The 26,956-nt window shown below is 45.8% G+C and overlaps 2 protein-coding genes across 2 annotated transcripts in view; one reads left to right on the top strand and one right to left on the bottom strand.

Moving 5' to 3' along the window:
* LOC126523613 (low density lipoprotein receptor adapter protein 1-B-like) overlaps positions 1 to 11,547 on the bottom strand; it is a 32,600-nt gene extending 21,053 nt beyond the window's left edge. Inside the window, exons 1-4 of the mRNA XM_050172210.3 lie at positions 11,145 to 11,547; positions 3,747 to 3,889; positions 2,526 to 2,638; positions 1,052 to 1,202 (exon numbers count right to left, since the gene is read on the bottom strand). Coding sequence (XP_050028167.1) covers positions 1,052 to 1,202; positions 2,526 to 2,638; positions 3,747 to 3,889; positions 11,145 to 11,211 — 474 coding nt within the window. The 5' untranslated portion in view covers positions 11,212 to 11,547. The remainder of the gene's footprint in view (positions 1 to 1,051; positions 1,203 to 2,525; positions 2,639 to 3,746; positions 3,890 to 11,144) is intronic.
* Positions 11,548 to 11,859: 312 nt separating this feature from the next.
* Positions 11,860 to 25,619, top strand: Kdsr (3-ketodihydrosphingosine reductase). The gene is made up of 5 exons (XM_050172207.3): positions 11,860 to 11,977; positions 14,089 to 14,345; positions 16,145 to 16,399; positions 20,771 to 20,950; positions 22,898 to 25,619. Exons 2-5 carry the CDS (start codon positions 14,124 to 14,126, stop codon positions 23,276 to 23,278), a joined length of 1,038 nt encoding a protein of 345 aa, XP_050028164.1. The 5' UTR covers positions 11,860 to 11,977; positions 14,089 to 14,123; the 3' UTR covers positions 23,279 to 25,619.
* The last annotated feature ends 1,337 nt before the right edge of the window (positions 25,620 to 26,956 follow it).

Here is a 26,956-nt window from a genome sequence, read left to right as displayed (position 1 = left end):
AAAGGACAGGTTTATTCGCCCTGCAGAAATTAAAGGTCGCAGTTTCGCCAGAAAGGCGTAGCATCGATGGTGACAGCAAAGCGACAACTACACAAAGTATAAGGTTCATAGCTTTATCGGTGTCATGCGTGCTCAGGCAAGCACGAACAGATGTCACTCGATGACCACAAACACTCGCTGTCACAACGCGAGTCAACGATTCGCACCGCGTCTCATGTCTCGGAAACTCGAGATTATGCGACTGCCAACACGAGACATGCATGAACACAGTGCGAATCAAGCCACCAACCACCTGGGCTCAACCTTCGCGCTTGGCCCAGATTAAGTCCAAGATGCGACGCGCGTGGCCCCACACATTGGCCGCACGTGCAGCCACGGCAAGGGTAGAGGAGAAGGTGCCTTGCCCCGACCCCCTTGCGCTCAAGCTGCCATGGGCCCCACAGCCTCCGCAAGTTGCTTATCAATGCAACAAATGGAGCACAGATTTTCCTGCATACTGTGCACCAGAGCGCAAGCACTTCAATGTTGTTTTTGCGGCTTAAGCTTTTCATGCTGAAGGACGCTTGCAAATAGCCTTTACCTCAGCCAACATTGTTACATGCTTTTGCCACATTTACCAGCCATACAAGCTCCAAGTACAAGCTTGAAATGGCCGAAAACTTCATTACGTGGAAACCGTGTCATGAAATCACTTAGTTAAATCATGAAGATGAGCAAAATGAGAACAAGGTCAAAGCAGGAGCCAACGTTTCGCCTTGAAGAAGACAAGTCCACTTGTCAAAACGTTGGCTCCTGCTTTCACCTTGTTCTCGTTTTGCTCATCGTCTTGAATTCCCCTCTCCCGTATTCGCCGTGTTTTCCCTTAGTTAAATCATGAAACGTAGTTCACGGTTTTCAATGGAACTAAGAGCAGGAAATGAAAATCGTTTGTTACATCGTAAATTTCGTTGAATCGAGGTTTGCCTGAACAGCTTTGCTGTACTTGATGTACAAGTTGCTCGACTTGACGTACGTCTGTGAAGCCCTTCTTTTTCTGTGATTGAGCACTCACCTGAAAGGCCTGAGAGATGGTGAGTGCGGCTGCCTGGGCAACCCTCCGCTTGGCACAGAGGAACGCGTGACATTCCATCACTTCATTGCTGTGCGTCCCGATAAAGGCCACCACTCGATCAAAGCTGGCGTCGGCCGAGCAGAAGGAGATCCTGCACGGAGTCCCAGAATGGGCAGGATGTGAAACACACACTTCACGGGTACCTAATGCTAACTTTGAGCTGTATCAAAGTCAAGCAAGATAACTTACAATCTAACTAAGAAAAAGAAATGAGAACAGAAAGTGGACAATAGAAATCTGACAAATAACACTTGTTAAAAGAGGGGCCCTGTGACCATGTTGTACTTGCCAAGTTCTGCATTTTAACCCGTTCCTTGTGTTATCCCGAGGTGAATGCAAAAATAATTACAAAATTTGACCTGCCCAAACAAGAGTTATACAACTTGCAAATTCAAAATAAATGCAGATGACAGAAATAGGCATACCATTTCGCATTTCATTCTACCAGTGAGGACTCATGCTTCTTCCAATCAAAATGGGGCTTACATCCTGCAGTACCAGAAGTTTCTTCCCTTCATAGCCTCGGTTAATATGGTGGCCCCATCTAGTTAAGGTGCCTGCAAATGCACCTCCTCACGACCAGTAAACTTTATAAACGGTCACTTGATGTTTGTCAAAAATATAAAGAATGAACTTTACACACTGTTGATAGCTACGTGCAAGTGCTCATTTTTGCATTACTTTTCGAGTGTACACTGTTGGACAGCACCATCCAGGGTCAGTTGCAAACGAAATTAATTTGTATTGCACAAAGGCGGGTTGGGTTCTATTTGTAGCTTTAAAAAGCATAAAAGACGTTTTTATTTCGAAGTTTGTTATTGTGTGTAGCATAAACACCCACTATATATTCTTCGTACCCAACCAATCAAAACAAACAGCATTTGTCACGTGCCTTTGTGTCACATCCGCTGCCAAAAATACTTGATGTATGATGCTGCATTTGGCCCAGAAACTGATTTCAGAAGCAAATTAAAATATCAAATGCTCTGATTTCGACACTTTCACTGGTACTGGAGGCATCGCCAAGTCCGACAGTAAGCAAACGTGGAATAAAAACAACGTGCCCAATCTGAGGTGTAGGGCCCCTTTAACACAGCCTGTAGAAAAACTATCACATTAAATTATATAGGGCGCTCCGAGGCCTACCAGCATTCTTTCTAGTGTTTAAAGGCCTTAATTAAATGCGAAAAATGAAGAGTACAAAATACCATGTCCGTACTATTTAATTGCTGCCACACACCAGCTTGTACGGATTGCATTTTGGCGCCAGCCAGCATAGCATGCGCACTTTCCTGCTAGTATTACCTCACTTTAATAACATTAACAGCACAGGATGGTGAATCACACCTACTCCACTTTTACACTGCAGGCCTGTATCGCTGTCAAAGACAAAAGTCAAGCACCCTACACTGACCTGTAGATGGACACGTCCAGTTGGAGCTCCCCTGTGGCAAGGTCACGGGTGGAGATGCCTTTGGGCGACACTGTGATGGCCACCTTGGGCAGCTTCTTGCCACTAGCCTTGGCCTGCGCACACACATAACACAGTGTGCCCTCATTTACCCTCCTTTGCACATTTCACAATTAATGCAACTGATAGTACCGCAATATGATGAGTCATCCCTTACCCTCACGCCGCAGTGGATGTAAATCTAGCGCCAATTTCCACACATGACTGCCAAATAAGGTCGGTGGACAATGCCTCCGTGTACAACAGAAAAAGCTTGCGGGCCACACCCAAAGAATTACCCCAAGTGACCGATAACCCCATTGTGTACTGCAGGTAACTGCCAGTTACAGCCAACCAGGTAGGTTGTACTTAGTCATCCTCCCTATTAAATCATTAAGCCATCAAAGAACAAACCACTTTCCTAAGAGTAAAGTGAGGAGGTGTGTCTTACAGCCTTGTTTTTTTTTTTTTTCATTCTAAAGGCTGTACATGGAGTTCCATCATTTGCAGATGCAAGTCATGGGTCGTAATATTTTACATTATGTCCATAAGCTTGTGAGTAAACACAGTACAGCTGTGAATTCATGAAAAGAATACACAAGCCAACAATACAGTTCCACCTACAGCCAATGAAAGCTGCTTAAAATGTGCATGGATAAGTCGTGGCAACACATCAGTAGGTCACAAAGCCTGCAGGACTCTTGCAGGAGTCAGCGGTCTCTCGGTATACTACAGTAATGACTCTAAACTATGCTGGGTCGGGAACACAGTGCACGGCTTAGGAGGAAACAGTCCGATGCACAGAGTTGCCAGACTGACATTAAATAGGATCCAATGAACTCAATAGATCCAAAGAAGGCCATTACGTGGCGAGCACCTCACCACGTAATAGACTCATTTGGCGGCTGAAAAGGCAATGATGCATCACTGTCTCTACAACTGCACTCTTCATGCATGTGCTGCCGATTCCCTGAATCACACGTTCTGAAATAAACTTTGGGACTGTTTCACCAGGCAGAAGAGGGCAATGGCATTTCTTCGTTTCTTTTCTGCATCTTTTTTTGAGGCCATTTTTTTCCCCTGCCTATTGAGACAACCCACGATGAGACGGCAAATATGTGGCCATGGCAACAAGGCAAACAACAACAAAAGGACGACAGTGCACATAATCGGCGACATGCTCACCATAGCGATGATGGCCTTGATTGCGTCTGCGGTGGCCTTGTCCCCACTGGGCTCTTCGACCAAGGTGCTACCCAGGTACTTGGCATAGAAAGTGATGCCCTCCACCACGGGCTGCTGGATGTTCACCCATTCCTCAGACAGCTCTGCAATGCATGCACATGCAAAATCAGCATAAGAGGAAGGCCCAGCTTGGCACGCATTCATTCTACAAAATTGGTCTGGTTGGAAGCAACTGGTCGGGCTGTAAGGATGTTAAACTGCAAAATTTGTCCAAGCTGCATCTCATTGTACTGATGAAAAAAAATTCTCTATGAAGATGTTTACACCAAGTATACAATGGCAAACATGACATCGACGAAGACTTGTATCTAAGAGTGCCAAACTATGCTTCAGCAAGACTGCGCATGAAAGAATACGAGACCATACATGTAGTGCTATAAACGCAGCAGATCCAACGAGTTGGAATCTATATGCAGTGCAGCTTTGTGTGAGTGCATTAAGAATTGAAACACGCGTTTGTGTTTATTGAATGTCCGCACAAAGTGACACGGAAGGCTTATTGAAGCATTGTAGAGAGGCTAATGCACTCTCTTCACCGCGGATGCACGAAGGCGAGCTTTCTGGGGTTTTTTGTTTCCCTTGCACGGCTGCCGACATGCGAAAATGAATGCAATCTCGTGGTGGTGCAAGGAACCCAGTGGCGATGTCACACGCATTCTCTACTGTGATTGGCTGGCTTATTTGGCTAGAGAACAGCTACACAGCACCCACGGTCGCGAAAACCAGGCGAGGTTCACAAAGAAAAGCTTCCCTTTTAAAACTACTATATGCTCATTTCTCACGAAGAAGTGGCCATGTGATGTTGCTTGCTCACAGGATTCCCTAAATGGCACTGAAGACATTTTCTAATCATGTTAAATACTTTTCTACCTGTCGACTGTGAAAATTAATCCTTTGCCGCACTCAGGACTGTTTGCATCTAATTTTGCATTTTTAAGAGTGATGGATGCTTGTTGTTTATTCATCTTGACTGCTCTGTGGCTGTTTTGTGTTTAACGACCATTTGCACTCTCTTGCACAGAGCCCATATTTCAGCAGGCAACACCATCAAAACAACTGGAGTATAAAAAACGTTGAAGAGCTCTATTACATTTTTTTTTTATTGCATGTGTCCGTCTCTTTGTGCAATCTGCATTCTTCTCCTGCCAGAGGGTCTCTGCACCATCCTCCCTGGCAGTGCCACCAGAATCATAATCACGCTGTTATACTGCTTGTACTGCAATTCTATGTTCTGACTAAACTTGCATACAATATTGGTCCATGGGCAAATAGGCTTGTGTAAGTACTAATTAATTAAACAGTGATGCTGTACATTACTGGACATCCAACACAACTCTACATCCAAGTGGCATGGGCATAACTAAGCACTAGCTGCCTTATCTGCACTACAGCCCCGTCTTGCTCTATTCACCCCCCGTTGAATGTCCTACTACACCAACGAGGGGCAGCTTAAAACTGCATTAAATGTTCCACTGTCAACACCAATGGTTGTATTCACTGTGTTCATCAATTTGCACGCAAAGTTCTCCCCTTGCTTTCAGAGGTGAGGCCCAGAGCTGTAATCCCCTTGAATGGCCCCGTCGAAAATTTGGTTATACACTGAAAGCTAGCTGTAAAGCACCATGCAGGCAGCATTCTACTGCAAGAATATTTAAAGAAAAGGTTTTCTACTAGCTAAGATAGGAGTAAATGAAATGCTGAAAGACAATAATCATGCAGAGAGGTAAGCTACCCTCTCCACAACAGAGGCTCTCTCTCTCAGTGCCTTAACCAACGTCCACAAGCAACCGTGGAAAGTTTACAGGGCTCAGGGCTTAAGAAAAAGAATGTAGCAGTTTTAACCGTAGGGCAAAGCATTAATTGTGACAGTAAATTAGTAGACAGCTACACGTAGTAAGGATAGCAGTTTTATCAGCCGTGTAAACATGGGCATACCAACTAAATGAACAAGCATGGTGTCAAAAAAGCACCAGCATACATGAACACATCCCACTCGATGACCGCAAAAACTTGCTGTCAAAACGCTGGCGTGAGGAAACGCGGCGGCAGCAGCGAGCGAAGTGACATTCATGCTGTCTATTGCTTCAACGAAAAGTGAGTGCCATGAACACACAGCCCCTTGGAGGAAGGAAAAACAAAGGAGGGAGCATTACCTCATGCATCCAGCCTTGGCAAGCGAATGCTCTGTGAAGCCACAGTGGTGGCTCAACGCGTGACCTCTTGCATCGAGGTCATGGAGCAACAATTGAGATTTGCCGAGATGTTTGGTTCCCAGTAGCTATATATGCCAGTAGTTCTTATTCAGTGCGGGCTCGCTCAGCTGCCCTATACCGTGGCTCTGCCTGCACAGTGGGAACACTAAAACCAACCATGCACTTTGATGTGCGATCACGTGTTGGGCCACCAGGTTTAGCTTCAATCACGCCGCAGTATGCTCCTTCCTATCCCTTTCCTTACTCCATGCACAGCATTGTCAACATGATTCTATATATAATGATGCTTAATCCAGCTTGTTTATTTCTGTGCTTGCATGCATTGTTCCTTTTCCTTCCAATGTATTTGTTTTTTTGCCTTGTGTTTGCACTTCTTGTATTCTTATTTCTTGTTTGTTCATTTATATACCTTCATTGCTATGCTCCTCTATGGCCTGCAGGGCAATATGAATAAATAAATAAATAAATAAATAAATACTTATACTTCTTGGAAATAAACACGACAACTTTGGATGAACAAAAAGAAGATAAACATGCACTGGTGCTGGCTCGCAACAAAACTTTTATTACAGACATAGCCATATACTGGGTGATCATTTAAGTTTTGCAGAACTTGTAAAAATTGCCTATGCCAAATAGCATAATTCTAGTTCTTGAGCCAGATTACTAGAAACGGCATACATTACTAGTACGAGAAACAGACACCCTCAATTAACAAAAATTCACTAATTAACTTCCTAATGAATTACTTTAGGGCACATATTGCAATTCGAACTGTAGCCCATGATTTTTTAAGGCATATATCCTTTCAATGACACGGGTTTTTAAATGTACGCCGTGAAACTTCCAGTAAAGTTGCACTATTGTTCCACTTACTTTTTTAAGAAACCGCCATTTTATGCACTGATGCACAAAAGTGATTCAAACGCCCATGCATTTCATTGCACACTTTGGGAATGAACATCTCAAAACTACTGTCATCCTGACAATTCGTTCCAAGTGGATACGCCTTGCGAACTCACCAGCTACAATTCGTAAATTGCAATATGTGCCGTAAAATAATTAGGAAGTTAATTAGTGAATTATCATCAGTTAGTAGATGATGTGTCAATTTCTCATGCAAGTAATGGCTCTTTGAATAATCCATCTCAAGGACTAGAACTATGTTATCTGCCACATGTGCTTTCTTAAGATTCTGCAATACTTAAAAACTATCACTTCGTATGTATCTCAAACTTATGGAAAGTAACAAAGTATCAATCATTTTGATAGTATGTGCATGTAATGTTAGAAAGCACTGTTACAAATATGAAGGATGAATTTACTTTTGGTTGTTTGTTACCTCTAATAAATATATATTGCTGTGTGTTCAATAAACGATGAGTTGAGAGTCAGAGCCAGTGCGCGTGTATTCTTTCTTTGCTCCTGTAAAGTTGTGCTGTTTTTTCAGTCGTGCATCTATACTAACTTGCCAAGATGTCAACTCTCATGAACTAGTAAAAAGCGTACGTAACCAATCTTGTGATGTGTGGCTATGCAGGCTTCACGAAAAAGACGGCTGAAATTCAGTTTCTTTAATGGAAGCCACATCCCACATATTTTTGAAGTTGCCTGTATGTACATACCTTGACGACTCTCATACATAAATTTTGCATTTCACACATGCCAATGGCCATTTTTCTATTGCTGCACATCATTGATGGTTTATACGTTTAGTTCATCTATAGCGTCTGCTTTCAGGGTGCAATGAAATACATTAAACTCTCAGTTGTACAAATGTCGGTATAACAAATATTTCAGAATAACGAACTTTTAAAAAATCCCCAGTGGGTTTCCTATAGATTCTATGCTAAAATCTTTCAGTTAAATGAATTTCTAAATAGCAAATAATTCAGTTGAATGAACTTGAGGCTCCTGGTGGACAGTAACGCTGGCTACAATTAGAAACTGCTCGCATCAATACAACCTTTCCCACCTGTGCGGTGAAAGCGAGCAAGAGGAAGAGTAAGATGAGATGATTGACCCCGGGATGTGGACAAAGAGATCTGTTGCCAGCTGGATGTTGACAGCAACACTTCGTTTTAGGACTACGTGCAACGACAGTGAGCTCATTACCTGGGCTGAACTATAAGAGCTGGAAATTGTATCCAGTGTTCGTCCCGAAGAACAGTGCGACGAGGAAGATGCAATGGCAGAGGCAGATTCAAATACTGTAACTCTAGCCGAGGCTGTAGGCTGCCTTGGAAAGTTGCAAGACTTCGTGTCTCAGAAACAAGCTGTGCCAGAGGAAGTGCACAAAAACAGGCTCTCTGGAGAGTTGTGTTACTTCTTGCACATTGAGAGCAACAGTGCGAATGAAAATTACAATTTTTTATTTTTTATCGAAATGAGATAGGCGGCAACGTAACTGTTATACACTTTTTATATGTTGATGTACATAATTCCATAACTTGCATTTCACACTTTTGACTCGTCAGCTGTGCCCTGTGCTGTTTGATATTCTATTGAATATCCAGTTAAGTGAATTATTTTCTTCGGTCCCTTGAAGTTCACTCAAGTGAGAGTTCACTATAAAACTAAAGCAAATTAAACACATACACGCTTTCTTCACATTGCCATGACAAGGTTTCCTTCCTACCATCTCAAAGTTTGTGAAGATCTCTGCACATTCTGTATTTACAGAAAAATCAAGCTTTCAACTGACTGTCTTTGTAGAAAATCTCTAAAACAAGTCCGAGAAGCAGCTTCAACATTATTGCATTGCAACATCATTTCAGCGTAAACAACAGGAAAAAAGAAAACGACAAAAACCTCTGAAAGTGCTGGCTCACATACCAACCCCCCCCCCCCCCCCCCCATGCGGAAGTGGAATGCATGGCTTTGCCCACAAGTCACGTCGGCATGTATCCTGACATGAGCAGGCCAGCCAGAAGAACAAGCAATCTTTTCAGGCTGCCGCTAATGAGAACTGTGCCAGCCAACAGCAGACAGCAGCTGTCACGTTGACGCTGCTGGCAACTGACGACATTGTGTACACTACACACTATGACAGTCGCGCTTAGCACAGAGGATCATGAATACAGCCAAATGCATGTACCTTGATTATCGGTATCCGTTGCTGCCCGTTCACATTCTTTTGTGAAGGGGTTTGCTCAATGCAACTTTGAGCCCACTAATATCGAAGCACTCTGGCAGCCACATTCTGCTGGGGACAGCACACAAAGACACCTTGTGTGGAATGGTTCAGCAGGATGTTAAGTTAAACCAGAGCCCTCCACTACCACAACTCTAATACAACGTGTGTTGCTTTGGATGCTGAAACGCCACTAATCAATCTGCCTGCACTGCAGACTGTGCATTGTTGCAACATGGCTACAAATAGAGTTGTAACGGTGCTTTCGACATGGCATACATGCACGATTGGGCGACCACGCAAGAATGCATATATGTCGGACAAAAATTGGTACGCTGTGAAATACAGCACGACTACTCCTGCACAGCTTTTCATTAGACCAATTTTATTTCAAAGTGGATGAAATTGATTTTGAAGTGGATGCATATTCTAAATGTCGCTGCATTAAATGGCAAGACTTCACCATAGTCACACTGCAAGTTTACACACATTCGCTTGAAAGACAGGAAGGTTACACAGGAGGTACTGAATTATTCATGGCCAAAAACGGGTCATACTTGGCAGCAAGACGTCATTAGCAGCAGCAGCAGCAGCAGCTCAAGCCCGTCTGCCATTACCCAGTGCCTCCACATCCAAACAGACCAGTGCGGTCAGCCTATGGCAGACGACCAGAACGCGTACAGGCTGCGCTGCCGACATCCCCGCTTCGCAGCATTCATATTTTCACCGTTCTTTCCATTTTATTTCTTTCAGGCACTGGCAGCGCGTTGCGCAGCCGTCCTTCGTAGACACCGTGCGCGTGGTGCGTCCTAGAAGTGCGCGGCGCGTCCACCGCTAAACTCTCTCTCTCTCTCGCGTGCTGCCCGTACATTGAAGAACCCGCTTGCGGCTGTGCAACCAACCACCGCGTCGTTGCGTCACTGTGTACTACAGCCAGTTCCTCGCCCGCCTCCCGCCGAGGCGAAGTTTAGTTTCTTTTAACTTCCCCTGCGTCCCCCGCGTGGTCGCCTGTGCTAACGGTGACCTCGGCCCGTTCGAGGCGACGCGCGCCTCGTAGACGACGCGACAATGCGACACGGACAAGACGCAGTTGATACAATGAGCTTTCCAAAGGCTTTGACGGCGGGGCGCCTGTGACGTCCCAGCGGGCGCAACGGCGGCTACTGCGCGTGTTGTCGCCGACTGTATCTTTCTTTTTTTTCTTTCATCCTTTATTTTTATCTACCAAGAGCGCAAAGATTGTCGCACGTCGCACACAAGCAAGGCAGATCGACCACATGCCAAGCTTGCCGATGCCTCTTAACAAAACCAACCACCACCGCGAGCAGGTGGTAGATGCAAACCAAAACGTTGATGCAAACGGCGCGACTGACGCAACTTTGCATACGCATGTTGGATTCTGTCACGCCCTATGAAGGAATGCGAGATCAGCGCAACCGCCCCGCCAAAGCGCTATTCTAGGCAGCGGAACTGCAACTGCAAACAAAGACAATAGCGCGCATTTGCATACGCGCTGCTCGTACGACACGCGCGGCGCGCCTCGTAAAAACGCAGGTCCGCGACCGAAGATTAGTCACGCGCTGCAGGAGCGTCGGTCGCTGCACCTGCGGTGCGCGCGGGAAGCCGCGGTTTACCGCAAATTTATAAATTTCAAAGAATAGAAGCTCACGGCGATTGCTTTTCTTTTTCCAGTTTTCACGATGTAATGATTGCCGACTGATCGCTCCGGGTACCAAGCCGTTTGGCACTGAGACACAACAGACGCGGTGGACCCGCCCATTCAATCGAATTAAAGTGGTCGCGCAGGTTTCAACGGAAGGAAACACGCCGCGCGACGTGTTTCTTGTTGAAAAAGAAAGGCGCCGGTTTTCTGGCTCACACAAGTGAAAGGAAGTGTATATCATGTATACATACAGTAAGCACGCGGTTTTAGAGACGGCTGCAGTAAATAAACAAGGACAACGGAAACTACTCTAGACTGTGGCGACTCACTTTTATGCCGAAGACGACCCAGCAGTCCCATGGGCGAAGACCACACAGATTTCCAGATCGATGTCATGTTGCCGCTGCCGTAAAGATGCACGGTGCTTGAAGACGATAAGCGGACACCGAGTTCCTCCTGTGCGCTCTATAAACAAACGTCAACGGAGGCCGACGACGACACGCCTGGCCGCGAGCCAGATTTGTTAGTTTTCGCTCGAGGTAGTGCGGGTTTTTTCACTCGTCGCGGTCAGTTCCAGTACGTAGACGCCGCTTAGTTGTCGGTGCGCTGCAACCACAGCAGTTCGCAGAAAATTTGACGGGGCAACCGGCGCTGCCTCTCTACGCCGTTTCCTTGAAAGCTGCGGCTGCTGCTACCCGCAGCGAGCTACAAACTTTACGCTAGTCATGTAATAAAATGAGAGAGTTGCGGCGGAAAACCAAAAAGAAGGAAAAATCGCCGCGTTTCGCTAGCTGTTGGCGTCGCGCACATAGCCTCAGTTTCGAAGGGCAAAAGCGAATTCCTTCGAGCATCGCATTGTTTCGAGGTTCGCTCATGTGCTTCGGTGAACTCATCGCGGTGAGCTGAAACCGAGCGACAGGAGTTCAATAAAGTAGTCGATCGTCCGCTACACTTTGCCCTTGGGACTTGGAAACCCTAGGAACAAGAGCTGCTACGTGAGCTGACTGGCGTCGCATCAGTGCTATCTTCATCGCTATCAGCAGCAGTCGGTCGACGGTGGAAACTGAAACGAGTTCGCGTACTCCCTCGTCTGTGCCAAGCTTGTCGAAGAGCGGGAATTTTTATTTTTTTTCACGCAATCTGTGGCGACGCGGCTGTCGGGGTGAGTCCAACAAAAGTGTTCGCATATGTAATGTGTTCGAGACGACTGATGTAGCCCGCGCCACCCGCACGCGATGTGTTTCGGGTGACGCTATCGGCAAGTTTCTGATTGGTGTTTTCGGCCCCGCGTTCGTGCGTGAAAAAGCGTTGATACAGTAGGCGTGAAACTGGTTCATGTGACTATTTCCACCTTCGTTAAAGTCGATCTCCACAGAACTCTCCGATTGCGAGCGAAATACGACAAGTGAATAATAGTTGTCACACGGCACATTCGAACTTGCGTCGATGAAGATCTAACTCAATGCTGATCGAGCGCTCCTGGACCGGGCACTTGACATCAAACCGGCTATGGTCGCTTTGCGTGCCAAGTGAGGTTATAACGCCCCAATGCAGATCGGTGAACAATAGGAAGTGCGCCTTTAAACAGTGCTGTATATATATATATATATATATATATATATATATATATATATATATATATATATATATATATATATATATATATAGCCGGATCGAAGTCAAACGCACGTACATGAAAATAACCACAGAACAATGCTCCGTCTGCATTGACGCGCCATGCCACTGCGATTCTGGAGCTGTTCATGGGGAACAATGCAAGCTCGGCTCCTTGACGCAAAATATGTTGAAGTGTGTCTTTTTGTTATTTTTCCCCTCCAAGTGGGAGCACATTTTATTTTGTGCGGGGTGCAGCCGTAAATAAATAATTTTGCATCTACAGAAGTGTTAGACACAAGCCATGTGCAATAGATTAAAGCTAACTTGCAGTTTAATTGTTGTGCCACAATTTAAGTACTAACAGACTAACACATCAGAAGATACAATGTGCACAAAGTAGAGTGTTTGTGCATAACGGTTATTAAGTTCTTTAGCACCATGAACCAGCTCCGACAGGTCACGCCTCGATCAGTTCAAACTGGTTACACATCCTTGCTGTAGACGACCGCCCAAGCATGAGGAATGATACAATATACCACTGCAAGGACAGTGAGTGATGGCCCCAGCCTTCCTTTTAGTTCTCAGGCAAGGGCTGAACAGTTACAGAAAGTATCAGAAACCATGTATGTAGAATGGCGCTCATTTTGTCTGGCTGTGTGTGTTTAGTATCTCTTTGTTCTCGCAAGCTCTCACAAATTGATCCTCACTCTAACATTAAGATGAAAGAACCATCTCTGTTTACCACACCAGTCTCCACGGAAGAATTTGCCAAAGAGCAGCCAAGCAGTCAAGCTCCAGGGCCTGCACCAATGTGTCCTTGTATACAGTCATCACAGGCACCATGTGGGTGGGCACTGTGCATGTTTCATAATGCATTTGCACTTGTCACAAGAGTGACACCATCGTGTGCAGTACACAAATTAAACAAGAACATGTCAAAATCCAGTTAGAGAACACAAGGGACTGTGTTCATGATTGAAGAATGCCCGCCACGACAAAGCTCACTGCAAAAATTGCAAAAGGGAACTCGGGCGCTGCAACCGTTAAGCTCCCATGGAAATGATGGTAATACATGGATTTGCCTGATATTCGCGCTTGTAGCTTCAGATGTTCTTGTGGCGTGATTTATTGTGCTTTGTCTTTCTAAAATTCCAGAAAGTCTTATTTTTCTGAATGCATGCAGTCAACAAGTTGCTGCACACATGCATAATCATAGCTATTCGTTACGTCGCATTTGTAATTCAACAGTTTGTTGAAAATGAACAGTTTGCGGAGACAAGAAGCCATTTAAAGCCAGGAGGACAAAGCTTAGGCAAATTCATGTATTCCCATGCTGGCTTAAACGTCATATTTGCACCTCCCATGTAAACTAGCGCCAGAGTTCCCTCTAGTGATTTTTGTAGGAAACTCTGCACCCTCCACAACGGCTCAGTGTCTATGGCATTCTGCTGCTACGCACAAGGTCACGAGTTCGTTGCTTCCTGATGCGGGCAGAAGGCACTTACGTAGGCCAAACAAACTATTTAAAGAAGTGTGACAAGCAACAGCAGCATCACTGTCTTTCTTAATGTGCATATGTGCATGTGTGTGTGCGCGTGATTAAACAATGTTGTCTCTGGTTTCTCCGCAATTTTTTGTTTATATTCAATTTTCCAGCCCAAGGTCTCGATCAGCAGACAACGAGTGGCACAATGGCCCCGTCTTCGTCGTTGGCGTCCACACCGTGGCAGTACTATGTGCCTTTACTGCTCGCATCTCCCATGGCGCTGCTGGTGGTGTCAAGGCTGTGGCGCCGTTACCAAGCTCGGAACGCCTGCCTGCGGCACCAGCACTTCGTCATCACTGGTGGTTCCAGCGGGATAGGCCGTGCGCTTGCGCGGGCTGTGGTCCGGCGAGGTGCCAATGTGACGCTGGTTGGTCGCCGTCATCCTACTTTCCCGAGGGCACACTGAACTCGTGCGAGTGTGCGGGTAGTGTGGCCTGGAGATGGCTTAGCGACATCCGTCGTACTTAACACCTTCGGCGTTAGTGCGCTCACTGCTGCGCCGAATCTGGTGCCGTTGCAATTTAATGACGACTGTCATGACGACACCATCCTTTCTCACCTGCTTCATTATTTACGACCATTACAATTATTAATAATCATTATTTATCATATTAGCATGCAGGAAAGGTTCAAAGCAACAAATATTCAGTAAAAGTAATTAGGTTGTTCAAATGAATGGGTGCGTCCGGTCCATCACTCTCTTTTTTCTTCAGCCCTTGCTCTACCTGATCACCCCGCTTGACAAGTCTCCCTAATTGTCAGGTCTGGAGGCTGGCAGGTACGAATTAATGGACTGTTTCTCCTCCTTCAACTGTAAATGCAGGCCTATACTTTGTGTTAAGTCAGTGTCCATGCCTTAAGAGGGCCCTGAAACACATTTCTAACTAATCATAGAATTGCCTCACTTTTAAAGGATGTCATCACACAAACCTCATGCCGCGAAAAAGTTTTCAAATTTTTCAAGTTGAAGTGGAGTTGTCGCGCTGGTATGCAGCTTCCTCTCTCTTTTTGTCTCTGCTAGTGTGCTGGAAGCTACACAGAGGAGAAGCCAAAGAGGCAAAGCACCGCCCTAATGTTTTGTGTCTCCACGGCAAAATGGCTCTTCACAGCACCCCGTGGCAGCCATGGTAGACTACGCTACGCAGCAGGCCACTGTTATCTCTGATGCCACGTGTAGCAGACGCTACTATGCGCAACTGTTTTGCGTAGGCTGGCATCGCAATGATGAAATTACATTTCCGTCTATTTGAGATTGCAGACTTATGTATGTTTCACTTAGTTAACACAAAATTGGCAATTATGTATTATTGAGAATTGTCTCACGATGACAGTCCGCATGGCGACATTGTGGACGAGAGAGCAGGCGATTTTTCACTGCTTTCGGCGCAAGATTATGAATTCCCCACTGCATGCAGTGCGGTAATATTTGGCTCACATGTTCACAGGGGCCTCTTGCACACATCGGCAACATTTTCTTACTGCGTTCGAAAAGTGTTTCAGGGCCCCTTAATACAATTTTGCCTTCTAGCAGAGGTGTGTTTTTGGTGAGCTGTACCTCATTTTGTACATAGCAGGCAAAGCTGCAGGGGCTGCAGAAGTAGTGCGGTCGCATAAATGTATCGTTCCAGTTAAGTGGCCCTTGGTTTGCAACGTCGTCTGCAGAAAATATTAGAACCGTAACGTATGAAGTTATCATTAAGTCAAATCATGTATTGTTTGAATGCCTTGAGCGGCCTAGTATGCAATACGCTATGTTTTGGTCGTGAATGTGGGTGGTGGGAGCTGTGAACTGAGTGCAGTCATCCAAGTGTACAAATGTGCTTGTTGCTCCTCTCATCGATCTGCGGTTAAAACTTCATACGTTCAAGTGCACTAGATCTTCTGTGTGACATTTGCTTCACATATCTGAACTGTCATGTATGAAGTCAACCTCGTTTCAAATTACGGAGCACAGTCCAATTTCTTGCTGTCACGTAGCGTGCACTATGTTGTTGTTTTTTCATCGCAAATGCAGATACTGCTGTGAAAAGTCGGTCTAGCCTCTACAGTGTTGTCTGCTGCATGCGAGACGGAGTGCAGTTCTCATGTAGTATTGTTTTCGAACTTGCAAAATTATTCGTGTCCATATTAAGGATTCAGACTGACCGGCAAGGGAACTTTGTGTAGATTGCACGCAACATGGACCGGCTTGAGGAAGCGAAGATCGAGCTGCTAGAGGAGGCAAGCTCACCCGAACAGGCCGTTCATACGCTCTCAGCTGACCTTACGAAGGGTGAGGCCGGGGAAGCAGTGCTCACCCGTGGCATTGAGGAGGCCGAGCAGGTTTGCGGGCCAGTTGACTACCTGGTGAACTGTGCAGGCTCCGCAGTCAGCCTGCGGTTCGACGAGACACCACTAGCCGAGTTCCAGCGCATGATGGAGGCGAGTGCAGTTCCTGTCTTGTTTTCAGTTTTAATGCAATTAGCATTCTTTGCCTACTTTGGGCACATTGAATCTATCCAGTCTATTTTGCCATCGTAATGCTGTCATGGTGGTTTGACTGGATGTACATCAGGATGTGCACAACATGATGTGAGTGACTTGGCGTGCATACATGTCATGGCATGGCATGAACATCATCATCGAAGCATGTGAGAGGAGCTGAGCTGCACACACGCCTTCATACATGAAGCGTTCCACCATTGGGAATCTGGTTTGTTGTTACATTGCTTGAATGCTAACCACATCACCATTAACAGTCATCATAAGATAGGTTCTACCGAATTGTTTCGTTGATATTCATCTTTGATTTAGTAATTAGTACAACAGCATGATGATTACTGCCAAGTCACTGCTATATTGCCACCTTAAGTGCAAGTTGGAGTGCTGCCGTGGTAGTTATTGCTGTGGAATTCTAGCTGTGCTGGTGATACCACGTAAAGAGTTATAATTATCAGTTCATTGGGAAAGGAAAGTGCGCTGTACTTGAAGCCGTTAGTGTGCTAATAAACTACTGCTACGTGCCACGAGGTATAGCCTAAATTCTGGACCATATAGAAACTTCCCCGAAAAAATTGTTATCCACTCGAGTGTGTGGCACGGAGCTACAAAGAAAACACATACAAGTTTCACAGCTTTGCAGTTGAAAAAAAATTCCTTTTTTTTTTCACTTGCAACACCTTATCTCTAAGAAACTCTTTTTGGTAGTTTGAGGCTGCTCTTGAGTGGATGACAGTTTTTCATTTCATAAAGGTTCCTCCAGTTTGCAGGTTTCCGCAGAACTGATTTGCCACGGACATGTTCTCCGCGTGATGATGTCCCCCATATGCCGTGTGTATTGAGCTGTTCTGTTGATACCTTGTGCAGTCTTCCATTTTGGGATTGCCGACGTAGTTCAATTTGGGATGGTTCAAACAAAGCTTCTGTTACTTACATGGCTCACCAATGGTGGCTGCAGCTCTCTTCCGCTTCAAGTGCATAGCTGCGTACAGCTGTGTTGCCCCTCAACTGTGCCTCTGTAATGCTTCTCAGTGATTCCCGCATTGAGGAGCTGCCTAAAGGGGCCCTGCAAGAGCTTTTGAATGACGCAGGTGAACTTATTCTATTACTAAACAGTAGCTAAGCAAAACAGTTATGAACACGTGAATCAAATGTTGTTATTACATGCACACCTGGGAATCCACAATTTCACTCAATGGAGCTGCATGCCTTTTTATTTATGAATACATATGAATGCTAGTTCATTTTTTTTTCTTTTTTTGCCTCTTCTCAGGTTAGTGTGAACACACTGGCTATAGGGCTCATTTTTTTAGGAGCCATGGCTCAGCAGTGCCTTCAGTGGAAACAAAATTTGAGAAATATCTCCACTAATGAGGTTGAGGTTGGAGTGAGGTGGTGCCATCTGGTTGTGGAGATAGATGGCACTGTGGCTTACAGTAGTGTGTCCTACAAGACCAGGCAGTGCGATGGAAAGTCAAGCCAAGAAATTTTGACCTAATGCCAATATAGAAGCTAAATGTAACGGTGAGTGGATCGTGGTAGAGTGATGTAGAGTGATGAGCACGGCATGGCACAGCTTTGAGAGCAGTTCAAACAGCAGAAGGGAAGGCTGCAGGGATGTGGCAGTCGCGGCATTTGATTGCAAGTTCATGCAAAGAGAGACACCAAGGACAGAATAGGGGAAATTACTTGTGCATATTAATTGAAATAAAGAAATGATAAATTAATGGAAATGTACGTGGATGAAAAGCAACTGGCCACAGGTGAGGCACGAACCCACGTCTTCGCATTATGCATGCGATGCTCTGTGGGGTTCTCCCGTGCTCTTGGGACAAAGGAACGACAACACAGTAGTGCAAACAATCACAAGGGCATTTATTGCACCTTTCATAGATCAATGCCAGCTAGCCGAGTTGCTATCCACAAAACATGCCAATGGGCACGCGACAAATCTAGAAGTCCGACTCACCGCGACCGGATAGCGAGCGAATATGTTCGCCCCATGCTGGATCCCAACGCCTGGTCGTTCGCGTGTACGGTCACGCGAATGGTGGCGCGTTCGAAGGCAGCCACGCAAGACAGTCTCGCAGAAGCATTGGTCGCCCGCGCGGGACGTCCGTGCCGCTCGACGATCTCGAACCCAAAAGCATAGAGCGCAAGCGCCTTCTTTCCGCGCCCAAGTAACCCCGCCTGTCGGCGGCGTTAGCAGCGCAACACTCGCGTCATGTCTCGTACTGCGCCTCAACCACTCCGACCGCCGCGGGCGTCAGGCCACGCGAGCCGTGCGGGAAAACATATCAGGGGACGCTTGAGAGTCGCGCAACCCCACAGCTCTTACCAGTTCAGCTGCCGCGGTGCCGTTTTTCCATCCACTTTCTGGTGTAATATTTATGCTTATCTACTAGAACTGAACCTGGGAGTGTTAGCCAGCGCGACACCTCATTGCCTTGATGGTGGATGTGGAAAATCCTTTTTTGTCACAGGCGTCACATTGTACATGATCTTTTGGGGTGAGGGCAACTGGTTAATAAACCCGAACATGCTACCTGAAGGCATCAATGCTGCCGGATACGAGGCCTCGCTATGTAATGAACGAGAAGAAAGGAAACCAAGGGCCCGATTCTTATTAGTCATATCATAAGAAGCCAACAAACACACCAAGAACAGCACAGGGGAAGTTACGTGTACTTATTAATTTAAACAAAGAAATGATAAATTAATGGAAATGAAAGTGGATGAAGAAACAACTGGCGGCAGAAAGAATGTTCCACATCCGCTGCCAAGGCCGTGAGTGGTGGCACTGGCTAACATACCCAGGTTTAGTCCTAGTAGATAAACATGAATACCTCGGAAGGTGGATGGGAAAACGGCACTGCAGTAGCTCAGTTGGTAAGAGCATCGCAAGCGTAAAGCGAAGACATGGGTTCGTGCCCCACCTGCGGCCAGTTGTTTTCTCATCCACTTTCATTTCCATTAATTTATAATTATTTTATTTAAATTAATAAGTACAAGTAGTTTCCCCGATGGTGTCCTTTGTCTTTGTTTGTTGACTTCTTATGATATCACTAATAAAAAATGGGACCTTGGTTTCCTTTTTTCTTGTTTGTGCAAAGCACATTCAAGAACTGTGCATTGGAGAACACTTGTGAGGCAAACCCTTTAAAAGGAAACGTGTTCCACTCCTTTCGTAAAGGCTGTTGCGTAGCTCCTTTACAAAACTTGTATCTGTCTCACTGCCTTTTGTGCAGAGCTGAGAATGCCTGGCCCGAGCATCTCACTTCTGGAATAGCTGATTAAACAGTCGGGAGGCACCACTGCTTGCAGATTGACGTGCCTGCTGGAGGATTGTTTAGGTGTAAAGTGGGTAGTAGTGTTTAGGACACCTCTGTTGATGTTTGTACTGTTTGTAGAGCTGCTGGAAGCATTAACTAGAAAGTGCAGTGGAATACCTAATGAGTTCCATGCAAGGAAACGGCTGCTAATGTGCTCCAGAGAGGCAGTGTGTGGTAATTTCCAGGATGAAGCATTTCGTCTAAGAAGTGCTACACACGAAGGTTCGAAGGTCTTGCAACACTCGGTGATGAATAACGGTAAAAAAATAATGTGGTAGCAATGCGGCAGTTTCGGAATCGTGTCAAGCAGCGTCGCCAGGTGCAGCTGCGTGATGGGCAGCACACCTGTGGCTGAAACCGTTCTTTTCATTGGCAACCATCAATGTAAAGTATTGCCGATTTTCCAAGATGATGAAAACATAGAAAGAAATAAGAAAGCAGCAGCAAGCCATTTTGCCTAAACAAAATGCTTTAGTTGAACCTTATTAGTATCGCAAAGCTGCGTAAGAGACACACATGACTTCGTTATACATACACACACGAATATCAGTGAAAAAGTTTGCATATTTTAGGCTTACTTTGTTAGACACGACGGGCAGTGGTAGAACAAGGAATTGTCACTGAAGCCAACATTTTGACAAGGGGACTCGTCTTCGTCAGTGTGGCATGTCGAAGTGTTGGCTCCAGCGACATTCCCTTGTTCGCTTAGTGTTTCACAATTCAAGTCTTCGACTTCCTTTAAACCATCCTGGTATGGATTGTTAGATTCAACATTTCATTAAGTCTGTGTACCTAATGTCAATGTTTCATTGTACATTTACGTATAAGATCAGCAATGCTAGAAGTAGAGTTGTCTCACTGGTACATGCCTGCGTCTGCCTATGCTAGGAAGGCAAAAAGCGAGCCTATGAAATATAGTTGCAAGCATCACACTACCACGCTGTGTTTCACTGTGGTGAGCACCCTGCTGCTCACGTTGCAGGTCAACTACCTGAGTGCGGTGCACGCAACCCGGGCGGTGCTGTCGGGCATGAAGCAGCGAGGCTCGGGCAGCATCACTTTTGTGTCGTCCGTCGCAGGCCTGATGGGCCTGTATGGCTACACGGCTTACTGCCCGGCCAAGTTTGCCCTCGTGGGACTGGCACAGTCGCTCCGCATGGAGGTGAGTGTGAGCTTCATCCGCGAGACTGTACGTGCTGGACGACATCGAGGAGCATGATTTTTGGGCTGCCTCTCACTTCAACACGTCTCTAAAACTTGAGATTATGCAACCTTCAGGACTAGATGTGCGGGAAGACAGCACATGTGAAGTAAACAGCCATCTCTTCCCACCCAAGCTTTGCACCCGCCGTAGATTACCGCCAAAATGGGGTGGCTTGTGGCTGCACTCAGCCATGCGCAGCCACAGCTGGGGTGAAGGGGGAGGGGGAGGGGGGGTGAGATGCGTGTTCATAAGGATAAGGATGAACTTCCTTGCACACGACGTCGAAAGTGTGTGACAAAAGCTAAAACGTGTCCTCTGATAGATGAGTGCATTGTTTGTACCTCGCAAACACTGTTGACACCCTTTCAGTTGCTGAGCAAGGCGGAAGGTGGGAACATGTGTACCAAGGAGAAGGTAGCAGAGCTAGTATCGAACAAGACAATTTGCTGGTTCGTGTCTTTAGGAACATTTACCGCTGCGCTGTTGACCTGTCGACCCAATAGAGCTGTCCTGCCACTCAGATAGCCTGGATTTTTTTCTTTCTTTTCTTTCTTTTTTCTGATTGTTCTGCACATTCACCTGTACACTGTCTCACCAACTCCGTGTAGTGCTGCAAAGGGCAGGGCTCATAACAGCCAGAAGGGAGGGGGCTCGTCCATAGTGCTCTACTAATCTTTCCATGAAGGTCCCATTCATTCATTGCACAAAGGGTGATCATAGGTCCACAGTGAAGAAGTCCACCTTGCGGTTATTTTTTCTGATTGGCCGAGGTCACCCTGTAGCATTCATTGCACTTCATGGAGTTGATGAAGTGGAGTACAGTGCTGGATTTCTTGATGATCATGAGCAGTTGGGGAATAGTGCCGTGGCTTCGTGAAGCATTACAGCTTGATGAAGCACCTCGCTACATCTCACAGGTCTGCATGCTCACTCAAGAGCAAACATATGAATAAGAGTGAGTGCCGATGAGTTTGAGTGGATGTGCATATGAAGAGGAGAGTGAGTGCCATTTGATGCGAGTACCAACAAAAGTCAGTCACGATTACCTTGAGTGAACGTCAGTGTGAATATGAGCAACTGTGAACGAGTGTGAGTGGACAAGTATGAGGGTGAGAGGGCACCGGTGAATGTAAATAGAAGTCACTGTGAACGCAAGTGAGTGCTGGTGGGTGCGAGGGGAGCCAAGTAGGAATGAGAGCGAGTTTGAGTGAGTATCTGCTTATCCTGCCTATCTGTGGCTACACTATAAAGAGTGAAAAAATGTATCATATGACTGGGCAGGATGTGAAGAATATATAAAGTAAAAAACTTGAGTTCTTTTTTTTCATATTGAAAAAGAAAGATAATGCAAGAGGATAGAAAGTTGAGTGAATTGGTATGGCAACACATTCTTGGATTGTAGCGCGAAGTGACACAGAGACTAGAGCGCAGACATAGCGCTCGTTCTGTCTGCTTCTAGTCTCTCTCTGTGTCACTTCGCGTTACAATCCAAGAATTTGAAAAAGAAAATGGGAAAGAAAGAAAAATATTCGCAAGTAATGTGTCCACAGATCTGTGCACGCTATCATTGTGGCTGCCTTGTATATCAGGTGAAACTGTATATTTTTCCCCAATGTGCCTTGCAGCGCACTACCTTTTAAAAACTGCCTAATCTCTGAAACTGCAAGCTAGGTGAATTGGGACATCATAATTAAAAAGAACTGCTATAGACAGTGATGGTAGACAAAGGCTGTGTTTGGCCCATGCTCTTACCTTTTATGCATATCCTTATTTTTCGCTGCTTCCTTTCTGTAATGTTGGAACACCTGAAAGTTGTGCTGTTAGCTTTCAGAATATAAAATGCTTCGTTTGCTTTTGCCGTATAACTCACATTCATTTGCGTACTTTATTTTTTCCCCGGTGCAGGTGAAACATCGTGGCATCCACGTGATGGTGGCCTTCCCACCGGACACGGACACGCCAGGCTTTGCCGAGGAGGAGCGCACCAAGCCGACCGAGACGAAGCTCATCTCGGCAACAGTCGGCCTGTGGTCGGCCGATGTGGTGGCCGGCTCCCTACTGCAGGACATGCTCGAGGGCAACGTGACCTCGGTCCTGGGACTGGACGGCCACTTGACGATGATGCTGTGCGCGGGCATGATGCCGCCTAGCTCGCTGCTCGAGGTGGCCGTGCAGGCCCTCACCATGGGCACCCTGCGCATTGTGGGCTGCCTGTACCTGTCGCACTTCTACAGGCTCGTGGCACGCTGCGCGGCAAACCGCGAAGGCAGCAAGAAGGGGAGCTAACTCGTGGCATTTGGGAACAGCTGGAAAGACTTGGTGACACTGGGAAGTTCGTGACATTTTGGGGCTTGAGACAGTCGCCAAGTTTTGGTAGCTAGGGACAGTCACATACAGAGATGGGTAGGACACTGTCCAGTGGATTTGTAAACTGGGTGATTGACACTGGGGAGATTGTGACACTGAAATTCTGATGGTGACACATTTTTTTACGTGTGATGGTCAGTAAGTCAGTAACTCTTGACAGCTGGGGATTGTCACTTACAAGGAACAGTAGATCACTTCTCTATGTATTTGTGGGTAACTGGCACCAGTAAGCTTGTGACAATTTGGGACATTATGGTGACACACTTGTGATGCTTTGGTACTTGTGTTGGTCGGGGATGGTCGCTTACAAGCAAGGGTAGAACACTTCTACGTAGATTTGTCTGGTTAATGGATGCTGAGAAGCTTGTGACAGTTTGTCTCTTTAATGGTGACTGACTCTTTAGGACTTGTGACAGTCAGGGATCATCACAAGTCCTGTGTATTTGTAAAGTGGATGATTGAAAAGTTTTTGGAAGGAAACCCTCTGCTCTTAATTTGACAAATGTGTGTGTTTTATTGAATCACCAATGTTTCCCTCTCTTCTGTTCACAAATGTGTTAAGTGGGCATTTATTTTGGCCTCACTCTGCAGAAAAGTGCGTGGAAGGTAGAAGACAAGGCTACACTTGACAGCACAATCTCTGCAAGTGTTACAGATGGGTATAGTGACATCGAAAGACAAAGGCAACGCCTTGTATTTCACGAGAAAGAAGCTGTGGTGCCTTGCAGCTGCAATCAGCACGCCAATCAACCCACGAATTTGACAAGCCCCAAGTTTTGTACGCCAGCTAGTCAGGATCACTAGCCACTGCCTGCTGCAAATTGCAAGCACTTGCTGTGCTTGCTGAAGGCTCCCAAAGAGAACTATAACTGCTGTACAAAAATTTCAAACTCACTGCCACAAATTTCTACTAGTGAGTTCGAAGTTTCTGTACAACTAGCCGTTCCAAGGTTTGAAAGGTTGTGCACATTGCAAGACAAATTGTGTTGCCTGTAATCTCAGCTCATCAGTGGATAACACTGTGGTGGAAAGTTAGCTGTCCATTAGAACACGCTATACCAACTCAGTTATCAGCAATTGTACTGAATATGCACACAAATTATTGCCATGGTATAGCCTGTCTAGGAAATTAGGTAGTTTGTCTAGGAAATGTGACACAATTAGTTGTTCCACTTCAGTTGGAAAAGGGGGCAGGAACGTGCAGATTGCCATCTTTTGTTTTTTTTATACTGCGCTTAACTAGTGCTTTATATTCCTGTGTCCTGTATGCACGCGTGTTAGGTACTTGGGTCAACTAAGCGTTGACATATCTCTTTGTGGGTGTATAGAGAACAAAGGTGTCATGCGAGTAACTCATGCAGCCAGCTTTCTCCTGCAAAACCAAAAAGACGATGGAATAACGTACAGACAAATGTTGGGTAATTACGTGTTTTCTTTCTTTAAGTTTAAGTTAACCTGTGTGCTGTACAAGACTGTGAGTCCTGCCTATAAGCTGTAAAGCCTGAGCACATTTTTTCTTGCTTCCAGCATGTGTACTGAAATTCCCGTTCAGCAAGCACTCGCGTACCAACATGTTCCGACTCCAACGTTGAGCCTGCCACAACTAGCCTACCTCCTCACATATGTCGATTCTCGGTTACAGTTTCTTATCTCTCAGGGGTTGCATTCTTGTTTGTGTACATACCAAACAAACTTGCATGTCTTGTTACTTTTATCGATTGTGTTCATATGTTTGTGCGTGGTGTGTGTGAGTGATTGAGTACTGTGACCAGATATTGCTGGTAACCTGATGTGCGCACGTTAGTAGTGTTAGTAAGCTTTGCAAAGAATGCCTCTGGGCCTTCTTCAAGTATTCACAAGGAATTCACTGTTTGGTCACTGCTTAACTGAGGTGAATGAAGTCTGCTGTGTCAAAAAGAAAACTGAAAATCTCCAGACTGTTGAGAGCAGATTTTTCCTTTTTTTTTTAACCTTCTTTCTTGGCCTTAGTCTCGCTGAGTTGCAGGGTTGGGTCTTCTAGAACTCAGTCTCCATTTCTCTTTATCTTTCTTCCTATTATTTTGCTTTATTTTCATTGGAATGGTGGAAAATTACAATTTTTTAGGAAAATAAACAGGCAGATACTTCATGCACCACAGTTAGGCATGCTTCAAACTGACATAAATAATGTGATGATTTAACATAAGTGGAAAACTGCTATGTTATATTTACAAATGCTGATAGATAAGTATAGAATTAAAACATTTATTTTTGGTCTGGAGTTGTAGAATTTAGATTCAGGGTTTCAGTTTTGCTTATAACTACTAATTCTAGGTAGTACAGTCGAACCCACTTATAACAATATTCAAGTGCCACAAAAATTTCATTGTTATAACTGATAACCGTTATAACCGGGTTGCATGAAAAAATCAAAATAGGGGGGTGACAGAGCTGATGTGAGAAAAGTATAATGACGGGGAGGCCAGTGCCCTCCCCACAACCTTCCTCCATCCGGCTGCTGATTGTTCACTCGTTTAACTGCTTCCTGGGCACTCCAATCGCATGTAACAAGCCGTGGCTGTTGGCATTAAAGAATGGGGTCATTAAAGAGGGGTCACTGGTGACAAGCGTTATGTGAGCTCCGCCGAGGCATCTCGTTGGTGGCTTCAAAACGGGCCTTTTAAAAAATGCAAGAAGGTTGCCGTGGCAGCCTGTCAGCTTGAGAAACCAAGAGAAACGCTGCGGCGAAATCTCCACAAACATCTCGCCACATACTTCTCACTGGCTTGCACGAGAAAACCCCATGTCTGTCAGCCTTGCATGCTTTACGCGAAGCTTGCCAACATCCTCCTCTGACGCATCCAGGTGCTCCACGTAGTGCAGCAGAAGGTTTCTCGCGAAGATGAAGCCCCAGAGGGGGGGGGGACTGAATCATACGCCGGGCCTCCTGTGAGGACAATGTTGACGCAGCCTGCCCTACCGCATCGTCGTCGCCGTCGCTATCTGATGCAAGCACATTTGCAACAATTGCCTCATCGGTTAGAAGCACTTAGTTTCCAAATCTATAGCCATGCACTTTCTTTTCACCGGCAACGTCATGCATTGCCAATGATCAGCAGGTGAATCAGCCATGTTCTGTTTCGGCAGCTAATCAAACGAGGTTGAGAAACCACATGGCCAGTGATGATTTCGACGCAACCAACAAAGACGAATGCGAGCACTTAAGCTGTTTGCACAACTACCGAGCAAGCTGGGAGCAGCACAGCTGGTGCAGTCCATTTGTGTTTCAGAGGGTGGCGCTGCGTAGACCCATTTGTGTTTGGAGGTGTGGAAGGGCAACGGGAGAGAGGTGCACAGAGAAGGCTGGAAAATGAGTGCACGGCAGCTGTTGGGGCACCGGGCCATCTTGCAGCGGTTCAAATTTTTCATTTTCTTTTTTTCTTTTCAAGGATGTCGTATTTCACTACCTTCCGGCACGGACACCCAGCAGCCAGAATTCATTGTTATAACCAATAATGCAGCATCAGAGTAATGTAGTATGTGCGTTATGTCACCATGGAAAACATACAAAAGTTGGCAGTGCAGCAGCTTCTCATTGTTATAACCGATATATTGTTA

The sequence above is a fragment of the Dermacentor andersoni genome, chromosome 6 (genome assembly GCF_023375885.2).
Source record: "Dermacentor andersoni chromosome 6, qqDerAnde1_hic_scaffold, whole genome shotgun sequence".
NCBI classification, from domain to species: Eukaryota; Metazoa; Arthropoda; class Arachnida; order Ixodida; family Ixodidae; genus Dermacentor; species Dermacentor andersoni.
This window is presented reverse-complemented; position numbering and strand designations above follow the sequence as displayed.

Excerpts from the sequence above, each read along its gene's own strand:
- Kdsr (XM_050172207.3), top strand. The coding sequence starts at position 14,124 with ATGGCCCCGTCTTCGTCGTTGGCGTCCACACCGTGGCAGTACTATGTG. Across the intron at positions 14,346-16,144 it reads GAGGTGCCAATGTGACGCTG|ATTGCACGCAACATGGACCG; the intron begins GTTGGTCGCCGT and ends AACTTTGTGTAG. Across the intron at positions 16,400-20,770 it reads AGTTCCAGCGCATGATGGAG|GTCAACTACCTGAGTGCGGT; the intron begins GCGAGTGCAGTT and ends CTCACGTTGCAG.